This window comes from Gnatocerus cornutus, unplaced genomic scaffold (genome assembly GCF_029298725.1).
Source record: "Gnatocerus cornutus isolate USDA-ARS CGAHR unplaced genomic scaffold, icGnaCorn1.1 ctg00000033.1, whole genome shotgun sequence".
Lineage (NCBI taxonomy): Eukaryota > Metazoa > Arthropoda > Insecta > Coleoptera > Tenebrionidae > Gnatocerus > Gnatocerus cornutus.
The window spans coordinates 1,843,836-1,856,920 of NW_028275382.1; the positions used below are offsets into that span (position 1 = coordinate 1,843,836).

The 13,085-nt window shown below is 31.9% G+C and overlaps 2 protein-coding genes across 2 annotated transcripts; both read left to right on the top strand.

Moving 5' to 3' along the window:
- The first annotated feature begins 3,100 nt into the window (after positions 1 to 3,100).
- Positions 3,101 to 7,174, top strand: LOC148166059 (uncharacterized). Its single transcript, XM_088049467.1, is given in 4 exon segments — positions 3,101 to 3,173; positions 6,278 to 6,459; positions 6,535 to 7,104; positions 7,106 to 7,174. Coding segments are annotated over 4 exon segments (894 nt in total).
- Positions 7,175 to 10,090: 2,916 nt separating this feature from the next.
- LOC148166060 (histone-lysine N-methyltransferase SETMAR-like) lies at positions 10,091 to 11,071 on the top strand. Its single transcript, XM_088049468.1, has one exon. It carries the CDS (start codon positions 10,091 to 10,093, stop codon positions 11,069 to 11,071), a length of 981 nt encoding a protein of 326 aa, XP_087905594.1.
- Positions 11,072 to 13,085: the final 2,014 nt, after the last annotated feature.

Here is a 13,085-nt window from a genome sequence, read left to right on the forward strand (position 1 = left end):
AAAAACCGCCCCGGGCATTTTTCAACAAATTATGGACACAATGGTCGCTGGACTGAAAAACACTGCAGTTTACTTGGACGATATCATTGTTGGAGGAGACGCTGAAGAAGATTATCAAAAAAATCTTCTAAACGTGTTATGTCGTATTAAGGAGTTTGGTTTCAATTTGAAAATTGAAAAATTTAAATTCTACGCTCGAGAAATCAAATATCTAGGCTACATCATTGATAAATCTGGCGTTCGCCCGGATCCTGCAAAAACTCAAGCGATTTCTCAAATGCCAGCGCCGACTAATCTTTCAACACTTCGTTCATATCTGGGAGCAGTTAATTTCTACGGGAAATTTATCAAGGATATTCATGAAATAAGAAAGCCCATAGATATTCTGCTGAAGAAAAATGCTAAATGGAATTGGACTCCAGATTGTCAAAAATCATTCGAAAAGTTCAAGACAATTCTGCAATCTGATCTCATCCTTGCTCACTACAATCCAGAATTGGAAATAGTTCTTGCAGCAGACGCATCGAATGCTGGAATGGGAGCATGCATCATGCATCGGTACAAAGATGGCGAGTTAAAACCCATTGCTTATGCATCACGGTCCTTGACACCTGCAGAACAGAATTATAGTCAAATTGAAAAAGAAGCAGCAGCTTTAATTTTTGGCGTGAAGAAATTTCATAAAATGGTTTATGGTAGAAGATTTGTTTTACAAACAGATCATAAACCGCTATTGTCAATTTTTGGTTCCAAGAAAGGAATACCAGTTTACTCAGCTAACCGACTTCAACGTTGGGCTTTGATTCTACAAATGTACGATTTTAATATCGAATATATCAAAACAGATAGATTTGGATATGCAGATATCTTATCAAGATTAGTCCAACCGAACCATGATCAAAAAGAAGTTCTCCAGTGCGCTCTCGAATTTCTACCTGGCGGTGGAGTACACAAAGACTTCTAAATGGCCGGATTTAAAAGAAATAGCAAACGATGAGCTGAAGTCATTACATGCGAGAAGAAATTCTCTAAGTGTAGTAGATGGGTGTTTACTGTTCAATAGTAGGATTATTGTTCCAGCAATTTTCAAGAAAAAAATTTTGAAAACTTTACATGCTGGTCATCCGGGAAAAGAGCGAATGAAATCTCTGGCGAGAAGTCATGTTTATTGGCCAAATATCGATCAAGATATTGCAGATTTCGTCAAAGATTGTGACAATTGTCAATTAGCCCTGAAACTTCCTTGTAAAGTCCCACTTTCACCATGGTCTGTACCAAACGGTCCTTGAAAAAGAATACACATCGATGTAGCTGGTCCTCTACATGGATTTTATTTTCTCATCATCGTAGATGCTTTTTCAAAATGGCCCGAAGTTTATTCAAGTAAGAGTTTTCCATCGTCTTCCGTGATAAATATTCTGCGAGAATGTTTTGGAAGATTTGGATTTCCAGAAACGCTTGTATCAGACAATGAGACACAGTTCAAGAGTGTGCATTTTTTAAGATGTATGGAAGAATGTGGTGTTCGGCACATGACGATTCCTGTTTATCATCCACAATCTAACGGACAAGCTGAAAGATTCGTGGATACTTTCAAAAGAGCCCTCAAGAAAAGTAAAGAAGATGGTTCTCTTTATGAACAAATTCACAATTTTTTATTGAGTTATCGTTCGACTCCAAACCCAAATGCTTTTGATGGAAAATCACCAGCGGAATTGTTACAAGGACGACAAATTCGGATTGCATTGGATTTGTTGAAACCGAAAATTGAAGCTCTTTACAAAGAAAAATATTTCAACAAGAAGAATGGAGTCAAATCGAGAAAATACAGTCCTGACGAAGCAGTTTTGGCAAAAATTCATAAGTATAACTCTTGGAAGTGGTATCCTGCAAACGTAATCAAACGAATTGGTAATGTCATGTATATGGTATTCATAGAAGAGTTGGACAGAAGAGTTATAATGCACGCGAATCAGCTGAGATCCCGAACAAGAGCAGCAGCGGCGAAAAGTTCGCAAAGATTGCTTCAAGTTCTTAAGGAAACTTTTGAATTGCCGTTTCAAGCTGCAGGAGCAGATCATTTTTCCATTGGCCTCGCCAGTCATCCTTCAAAACTCAAGGGGGAGGAAAGTGTTAAGGTCCAATCAAGGGATTAGTGATCTGTCAGTAATAAATAAGCTTTTGTTTAACAACACGAAATAAACTTTTAGAATTCTTCCTTTTCATTTACCTAAACCATAACATTTATGAGGCCATTACTGTATATACGTAATAATTAATGTAAACAGAGGCAAAGATTTTTATGATATATTATATTCTTGTAAACAGATACCGTGTAGTTTCAATGAGAAAAAATTCGTGGACATAGTCCACTCATGAGCTATTTCAATATTCGGCTATGCCTTCATGATGAATCTTTGATTCAGAATATTTGTATGTTATAAATGGAAAAATATCTACAAAAACGCTTGTATGTATACAGAAAAAGTTACATATATTTTTATAAAATTGGAATCGGATTATCTATTAGTAAATTATTATTTAGTGCATCGGGATTGTCTTCGTTAGCCCTTCCTCCACTAGTTTGTTTATCTCTTGGTGCAGGGGTTATAGAAATATTAGATAAGAGATTAAAAATATCAGAAAGAATTGAAGAATATAAGTTGATTTATAAATTTTATAGAGTTATTGCATTTATAGGCTGATAAAATCAATGAAAAAGAAATAAATACACGTGAAGAGGAATTTGTCAGTAATTTTAATTATTTTCCCAGAGAGAAATACCTAGAAAAAGTAAAAGTAAATGTTCATTCAATGATTTTTCTTTCATTTTGTTTAGAATGGGATTTATAATTTCCTCTTTATATGTAGAAAACGGCGGTGATTTTACGTATGTAGACGCTATATTTTTAAGCCCTGAAGTTACACCTTGAATGATATCCTCTTTATTATTTTTCCAAAAAGGTTTTAGTATATTGCGATATAAGAAGCCTAATGCTGGTATAGCAAATTTTTTTATAGATTGAAAAATATTTCCACCTCTAATATCTCTGTGATATTTAAGACCAAACCCATATTATTTCGGAAATAATTGTTTTCTATGAACGACAAGTACCATTTATTCTACAAGAAAGAATCAGGTAAGACGTCCCCAAAGCCGAAGACAATTACTGAATATCTAGAACAAAATTTAAGCACTCTCCATTAAAATTTATCAATTGATTTAGCTGATTTGTAACAGAAATGCGAATATGAAATATATAATCCGTACGATTAATTGGTAAATATTTTGGATGCGTTGGTTCAATATTAAATTAAAGATCTAGGTGAAATATTTGGAGTAAAAGCGTATATAACATCACTTTTAAGATTGTTTTGATAACTAGATGAAATTAAGGAACAGTGAATCAAAATTTGATCAATATCTTTGGTGATATTACCAATTTTTGTTGCATAGTTTATTCCTTGTTTATATATTTTTTTATCAAATCCTAAAAGCTCATAAATCTTTCCGTGGGAAAAGTCAATTTCACAATCTATGTCGCGTATAATTAGCATAAAACGATTAGTTGCATAATTTACATCAAAATAAAACGGGGGTGTTTCAAACGTTCCAAAATATTCTTTAATATAATTATTTAATTCATTTTCATCGTACAGACCGTTTGGTAATTTTAATATTTTCCAATCCTGTTCAACCCCGTCTTTTCTAATTTCATTCTGTTTATGCTCACGAGGGTCTTTAGACATGCGCTGCACTAGTCCCTTTAGGGACGACCTGTATTTTATTTTATTATTTTTATACTCTTCAGTAATGTTATTCCAACTATACCAAAGACTTGCTGTTTTTAAAACAATTTCACCTTTTAATCCAGATAAATTAATAGGATTTTCAGAATAACTTATTTCAAAATCATTTTCTTTAGATCTGATGTGTATTAGGCTCATTTATTCAGTTTAAAAAACCATGCCAAGTGTCGTGAATATCTTTTTGTGATCTGACTTTTTTATAAGTTTCATTTTAAACAATTTATCAAGTATTTCTACGCATTCATTATATACTTCAATTGAATCATTTCCAGCATTTTTTGACGCAATTAATAGATCAAGACGTTCTACCATTTCATTCGGATCTGAAAAAATACTGCTTCCTGTTTGCTGTCTTTCGTAGAAAGGAATTTTTCGAATATCCTCTAAAGCACGTTTATATTTTTTCAACTGTGAATACACATATTGTAAATTATCAATTTTTTCTTGCTCTTGTGATTTCTTTGCGTTTGTAATGTGTGCATTTAATGATTTTAATTTAATTGATATTTCGGGTATAGTTGTATCAATTTTTGCATTTCGATTTCTAATGATAATAAATGTGAAGGTTTTTCAAATTTAAATTTTTTTTCAATAACATCAAAATTTAAATCTTTATCCGGATCTAAACTCAGAATCTTTGATTCTTCGTGAGGCTTCGCTGAACTTATTGCGGTATGCACAGAAGGTGATTTCGGTAAGGATAATAATTTTTCAGAGACGCTTACATCATCGCCTTCGGTTTTGCCTTTAGCCTGCGGACCGTTCTTTGATACATTTTCCTCGATTGCTAAAACATTGTTTTTGTCCAAATGAGCGAAGCTAATTCAGTAATACTATCAAGTTTGTCAGTTATAGGCTTCTGTAGTTTTTTAATTTCTTCCTTTGTTAAATGATATTTAAATTGCTTTAAATGGATCTTGTTTTTTTTTATTTTACGATTTTTTAAAATAGCGTCAATTATTTCAGCATGCGAAGCACTAGTCCCCTTTGGGGACGCTTTGCCAGGTTTTGTGGACATTTTACTATCAGTGTTAGTCATTTATATTTAGTGAAAAAATTAATTCCCGGATATGGATTCGAACCTTGGACTGATCAAAAAGTTTTTTTAGGTTTACAAAGAATTTAATCTTCCACCCCTTTTTATCAATCCATACCAACTTTATTTTTGGAGTTTACGAAGAATTTAATCTTGTGCCAGGGACTCTTCGTTGGTTATTGAATTGTTTTGGACTTTAATACTTTCTAAATATTGTATGTCTTTGTACATGTTGTCTACTTGTTGTTCAGCTTATCTTATTTTTTCAATTAATTGTCTTGTACGTTTTTTCAGATACTTTATTTTGTTATCTTGTAATTTACTTATTCTTAGTTTTATTCGCATAATTTGAAGATCAATTTCATTATTATCTGAAGATTGATGAATTTCTTGAAGAAAGTTTGTAACACGTTCACCAGAAGAAGACGACATTTTATAAATTGAGCTATGAAGGTTTTTATTTTATCTGTTGCATATTGTCAATATAAGTTAGTAATCACCAGCGCCATCTTGAATTATTTGCATCAACTATTTATAGAAACCTGTCTGCTACTAATCATAAGGCCCTTCAAAATTTTTTTGAATTTTTGGATACGTTTTGAATTTATTGATTCGTTTTGAAATTCGCTTCGCTCATGAGGGCTTCGCCCGAATTTGATTTTAAAAAAACGTTTCGCTGTAATTCCCTTCGGTCATGAGCGCTTTGCGAGAATTTCGCACCGGTGCTTTAACTTTTGCGCTAACGCGGTTTAGCGATAAGTGTCCACGGTTTGCATTATTTGTGTTAAATAAATAAATGGATTCTTTGCCTATTCAGTTTATTAAAGCAGATGAAAAAAAATATTATAACATTAATGAATTAGCCCCAAAATGGCCTTTTATATTAATAATTGTAGGACTAAGTGGTTCTGGTAAAACAAATACTGTTGTCAATCTTTTAAAATATTTATTTTTTGTTTTTTTTTATTTGTATGCAAAAGATTTAGAAGAACCGTATTATCAATTATTACAAAATGTATTTGATGATGAAAAAATTCGTGGACAATCGTACTTTTCATCAGATATAGAATACATTGTCGATGTAGACGAACTAGATAGAGATAAACAAAATTTGATTGTTGTTGATGATTTCGTAACGGAAAAAGATCAAAAGAAACTGATAGATTTAGCTATACGCGGAAGAAAAATGAATGCTTCAATGATTTATATAACGCAGGATTGGTATAGAGTACCAAAATCAATTCGTTTACAATGTAATTATATTTCCTTCCTGTGATGGTAATGATATAAGTTTAATATTTAGAGAAAAGGGATTGGATAAGAAACTTTTGATTGCTTAACTGTTGATTTTAAAACTCCTGAAATGAAATATAGGAAGAATTTTACGCCCATAAATGACATCTGAATACGCTCCGATCATGAAGGCTTCGCCTGAATACGTTCTTAGAAAAAATAGGAAAAAAGGAGGTAAATCAACAAGAGGGCCACCTGGTATAGGATTTAATCTAACAGAAAATAGTGATTATGATATTTCCGGACACAAATTAGTTAATGTAAAGCAACCAGAAAATCCTGGCGAAGTTGTTAATTTACAATATTTAACGTCAGCGTCCATAAAGTGGAATACTGCGCGCGAAGCACTAGTCCATGAAATGGACGCTTTGCATACTGTTGTGGATAAAGTCAACGATAATATGATTAAAAAAGATGATTCAGAAAGCGTTTTAAAAATTGTTAAACCAGAGATGGATAATATGATAAAAAAAGATGATTCAGAAAGCGTTTTAAAAATTGTTAAACCTGAACTCAGTAATATGATTACAAAAGATTCATTGAATCTAACCGCTACAAGAAGATATATTGATATTGGTAATAGAAGATTAGTTAAAACAGCTAATGCAATTGATAAGTATGATGTTGTTAATAAAGGGCAACTAGATGATACCTTAACCAATTATGGACATTATTCTTTTTTACATTTTGTAGGAAAAATTCGTTTTATTAAAGAACATGAAGGACAAAAGGCTATTACTGCGCTTTTCATTTATTTTGATGGTGAAGGATTTATTAGATTGCCAATGAATGTGGAAGTTGTAAAATTCTACTCAACGGCTAATTTGAAAGATTTGAATATCAGAAATAATAAAGGAACAATAGATGTTTCTAAACCCTTTATTGTTAGAGAATCTGATCATTTATCTTTTATGATAAAAAAAGAAAAAGTAAACACGAATGAAAATCCACTGGAGAACCATAATAAAGAACCATAAACCTTAACTATTAAGTACTCCAATTTTCTTTTATATGTTAGTCAAGTTTTCTGTATAACGCCTTTGACCTACGCACAATCGCTTCGCTCATGAGGGCTTCGCCTGAATTATTTACAAAATAAAATATATATAAATGAAAAACAATATAGTAATCAATTTAAATGAAAATGGTATCTCTACTGTCTGTTGTATAGTATAGTTTCCGCAGCCAAATAGTGATTTTATGACTTAATTGGGGTACTCACTACACAAAAGGTCTAAACCACCGCATTAGCTTATTCTTAAATCTTGTTATTTATGACCGGCCTCGGCAAAATTGACCACCGGGTCGTCACTACTTGAGGGTGGTAGTGAGAAGGGACAATGTTAAGAAAACATGGACACATTTTAAATCATGGTTTATTTGAAGGCAAATTTTCTTCCTCTTTCTCTTCAGTTTCTTCGTCATCATTGTCATCATTATGAAGATTTCTGGAAAACTTTGATTTTTTACCAGGTTGTCTTTAATAGAACTTGGTATTTTTATCCTGTCTAAAATGGTCCATCGCTTTCTAAAAAGCAACCAGGCAGAATATCCAAATTGTTTGAAAATTTAAAATGCACGCTGAAAATGTCTTATTTTCTCAATCATCCATTGTTGACGCGCGTTTCGGTAGCAAGACTACACGTTTCCCCAAATCTTTAAACAACCCTGAGACGCCGATGAACCGGTGGTCAATTTTACCGAGGGCGGTCATAAATAACAAGATTTAAGAATAAGCTAATGCGATGGTTTAGACCTTTTGTGTAGTGAGTACCCCAATTAAGTCATAAAATCACTATTTGGCTGCGGAAACTGTAAATGGTGAAGAAATTGAACTTAATCTGACAGAATATGAAGAAGTTGAAATTTTACGAAAAATTGCTATTATATTAACAAAATTACCTTGTGAGGAAATGAAAAAACATTTGAAAACATTTTTAAAATTCGGGTGAATATCTAGCGTGTCCATTTGAACACGCTGGATTTTGAGTCGAAAAACCCAAAAAATCTAATACATTGTTTGTAATCCTTTTTATCAAATAAAGACGTGCCCAAATTAAATTCGCGCGAAGCACTCATGACCGAAGGGAATTTATGTTATTTTGTTTTATAAAATCAAATATACTCAATGGTTAGGATTAATTCCCTTCGGCGATTTTATATTGTTTTAAAATATAAAACTTTTTAACGTCATTTTCATAATTATAAATGAATACTTATTGTGCTAAATGTAAAACAAACACAGGTAACAAAAATATAATTGTTAAAGAAGATAAAATGGGTAAGAATTATTACTCAGCAGTATGTCTTGCATGCGGTAAAAAGAAAAGTACATATAAAAGAATCGGCCTGCGGAGCCGTGGTCCCTTTCAGGGACGCTCATGAATTAGAATCAAATAAATGGATTATTGTAAAATATGCAAAACGAAAACTAAATCCACTGGAGAACCAGAATTTGTGCGAAGCGCTCATGACCGAAGGGAATTTATTGTAAAATATAAACGCTGGAGAAGAATATCAACTTGCAGAAATTGTCATTCAGTGAAAAATAATTTTTCAAAATCACCTGAAGATATTTTAATTATTGAATTATTCAAACCTGCTAGGAAAAACTATGAAACACGAGCATTCCAACACAAAGGTATTGATGATACTTGGCAAATAGATATTTATGTTTTCTATAGACCAAAAGGTAAATCAGAAGATCCAAGTTATAATTTAAGAACAAAAGAGGCAAAGCCTAAGACGAATGATTTTAATAAATTTAAAAAGATTAACAAGGGATTTATCTATATTCTAGTTGCTGAAGACACCTTTTCTAAATTTGTATGGGTAGAACCTTTAAAAACTAAATCAGGATTAGAAGTAGCTAATGCATTTGTAAAAATCATACAACAAGCGATTAAAGATAAACACAATCCACCAAAAAATGTACATGCTGATAAAGGAAAAGAGTTTTATAATAAAGATATGAGGATCGTTTTAAATAAATACAATATCAATCTTTACAGTACAGGAACAAAAATAAAGCTTTCTTTGTTGAGAGGTTCAACCGTACTTTAGGAAATAAATTGAAGCCAATATTATATGACAGTTTTGATTGGATTTCACCACTTCCAAAAATTATAAAATCTTATAACAATTCTTATAACACTACTATTAAAATGAAACCAAAAGATGTAAATAAAGAAAATGAAAGAAAATTGTTAGAAACCGTATATATGATTACATTAACAAATAAAAAACCAAAATTTGAAGTTGGCGATAGAATTCGATTATCTAATATGGTTGACGTATATCGTAAGAAATTAAAAACAAATTGGACAGAAGAAATATTTACAGTTGTAGAAAAACGTGTATATAATGTTTGGATTTATTTTGTTTCTGATCTTAATGGTGAAAAAATTAAAGAAGGTATATACGAAGCAGAAATACAACTAACATTATTATAAGAATTATTGAAATAATACAAATAAAATAAATATAATTTTTTTCTTTTCTTTTTTTAATTCAACAATCTTTAAGTTTGCCTTGATTAATAAATTCGCTGTATTCATTTATTAACTAGAGAAAGAGTGTTTGCTAAACGTCTTTTTGCTCGTTCTTTATTGTTATACCTAATAACAGGATGTTTATTCAGTAATGCGTTTATTTTTTCTTCATCATAACTATTTACATCTTTTAATTCTTGTTCCAATACATTAATTTTGTTATCTTTATGCTCGATTTCTTCATCCATTTTTTCTATTGTTTCAACTGCAGCATTTCCTAATTCTTTTAAAATTCTGTTTTCCATATACAGTTGATTATATACCATATGAGCGAAAAGGGGAGGCCATGGAAAACAAATGAATTTGTCGTTGATTAATTCGTATGCTTTTTATAAAATAGTCTGTCAAAATTTGACATTTTAAAATTAATTTGTGTGATTGTTGTGATTAACTGTTAAACATGGGATTCACTCAAGAACAAAAGATCTTTGCAATTAAATCCTACTTTCGCACTGGTGTTTGCGTAAATGGGGATTGGATTTACAACACAAGAGCATCTATGGATGAATTTAGAGAGCAGTTTACCGGCGTTGCATTTTTGGATGCTGATTATTTTAATATGGTGCGAAATTGCGTGCAACTGTTTGAAGAAACAGGAAGCGTACATCGTAGAGAAGGTTCTGGTCGACCAACAAAACGGACGGCCGAAAACATCGAAAATGTCCAAGCACGCATGAACGATAGACCAACAACATCATTACGAAGAGTGTCCCAGGAAGTCGGTTTATCATATGGAACCTGCAGAACAATTGTTAAAAAAGACCTTGGACTATTTCCATATAAGATGCAGTCTTACCATGAAATATTGCCTGCAGATTTTAATCGCCGTGTTTTATACTGTCAATGGTTTAATGAACACATGGCAAATCACAACGACCTTTTGGACTTGACGTTTTTTACGGACGAGGCCTGGTTTCACCTGTCAGGGTACATCAACTCTCAAACTATGCGTATGTGGAGTTCAGAAAATCCACACACTTTCCGAGAAACCCCTCTGCATCCTTTAAAAATTGGAATATGGATTGGAGTTTCACGTAGGCGGCTAATAGGCCCCATATTTTTTGAACAAACGGTGACCGCGCAAAGGTATCGGGAAGAGATTTTCAATGCGTTTGTTAATCAAGTCCACGATGACGAGTTGCAAGATGGCTTCTACCAGCAAGACGGAGCTACAGCCCACACAACCCCTGCAACACTTAATTATTTGCGAGAGTTTTACGACGATCGGCTCATTAGCTTACGTTGCATCCCCGAATACCCACCAAGATCTCCAGATCTCACTATTTTGGATTTTTTTGTTTTTCCCCACTTGAAGAACAGAGTTTTTAGAAATCCCATACAAACATTACCTGAATTAAGAAACCGCATTGCGGAAGAATGAAGCGGCGAGTTAATTTATGTTTGCAAGAAAATGGTGGCCATTTTCAACAGTTATTGTAATGTTTCTTGTTATTAATTCAAATAAAATAAATGAAATCACAATTGAATCAACGATTTTTTAAGGTTAACTTTTTTTGTCACTTTTGGTACGACAGGGACTTTTCATTTGCAACCATGCAACTACTGACCGTTTACAAGGCGCGTAAACTTTTCCATTTAAATCTTTTAGTTGTGTCAATAGATAACACGACAGACGCTTTCAGAACAAAAGCTTGCGCACAGCCTCCCCTTATCTAAAATATTTTTGCTCATATGGTAGATGCTTTAACTTTATTGCCAACGGATAAATTATTAAATTCGATGCAGTCTTTTTTTATTCTATTTTGAATAATTTTTACCTGATTTTTGTCTGCAACATCAATTAGTGCCATTATTTATTAGATAGGGAATTCATAGTCTTATTAAAATTTTTAACAAATTCTTCTTCAGCTTCTTTTGTACTGCCAGCTTTCAGGGACGCTTTGTAATCTGATTGATTTTGTAATCTGAATGTGTTTGATTTGTGTTTAGATTTAATTTGTTTCTGTTTTTTGTTATATTGTTCTATATTGTTTGATTTTTTGTTATGTTTAATTAATGTTTCACCAGTGAGAAATTTTATTTGATTCCTAATTGTATTTTCACCAATTTTATTCTGTTTAGCAAACTCTTTTAAGGTAATATTTTTAGAAGTAGGGTCTCCTTTTCGTGCTAAAAAATTTAATGCTAATTGTCTTGATCGCATATTATTTAAATTTTTCCCTGACGGAATACTAGACTCTGTTAATGTGTAATCCTTTTTAATTATTATGTTTATCTTTCGTTTAGCTGACTGTTCCCTTTTGGTATTATGAGTCATTTATTATGAAATACAGCAGTTCCACACGAACTGAACCTGACACATTAAAAACTAAAACATCTTGCAGAAACATAATTTTGTTAAAAATCGAATATATAAATCTTAAATTAATCAAAACCATGAATGGTTGAATTGTTTGCTTCTTGATACTTTAAATAACCAGCTTCTTTTAACTACATTTTCGTTCATCTATTTTAATTAAATTTTTCGCTTAATTTCACTTATTTTTTTTTCACTCAAAATATAAATTCCAAGAATTTAAAATTAGTGGACAAATCAGTTTGAACTATTTACTTAACACATCAGATACTTAATACATAAAAAAGTAATTTCATAATTTGTTTTTGAATTAAAACTTTGTTAAGAAAATTTGTCACACCCGTGACAATATTTTAATAAAAGTTGGCAAAACCGGTTGAAATCTGTGGAGTTAAAAATTGATAATTTGTATACAAAGTAACAAATTGATAATGCAGTTTTTGCACCAATTAAAGTTAAAAGATATATTAGAGAAATACTGAAAATAAATGTCACGGGTGTGACAATTGTTAGATCGGACTTTCCAAATTTGATGATTTAAGGCTTAAACATGTACACACAGTTGGTTTTAACAACTCCTATTATAATGCTCACATGTTAAAGAAACTCTGGATGGTATGGGAGGCACAAATAAACGTATCGTTCTGCTAAGGATTTCTTCTTGAAAGCAAAAAATCAATTAATGATATAAATATTTTGTATACTGGAGAATTCAAAGTCAAAATATCTGAATCAACTAAGTAAAAATATTCAAGCAATCAATACCAAATATCCAACAATATCTCATATTTTGTCCAAATAAAGAAGTTAGTTTAGGGTGGATGTAGGTATGTCTAGCGGATATAAGTACACTCGACCAATTTGTGAAACCGAAACTGGGGGCTGTGGGCGCCTTCGCCTGTGTAAAATATAACTTACTTTGTTCAAAATGTTGCAAGCATTAATAAAATTAGTCTTTCTGCTACATTATTTTCATTTTTTAGCAACGTTTATTTAACAAGTTTTGCTTTGTCACGCCCGTTACAAATGTATGTCACACCCGTTACAGTTTTCTAAAAAATACAGTGCACAATTGAAT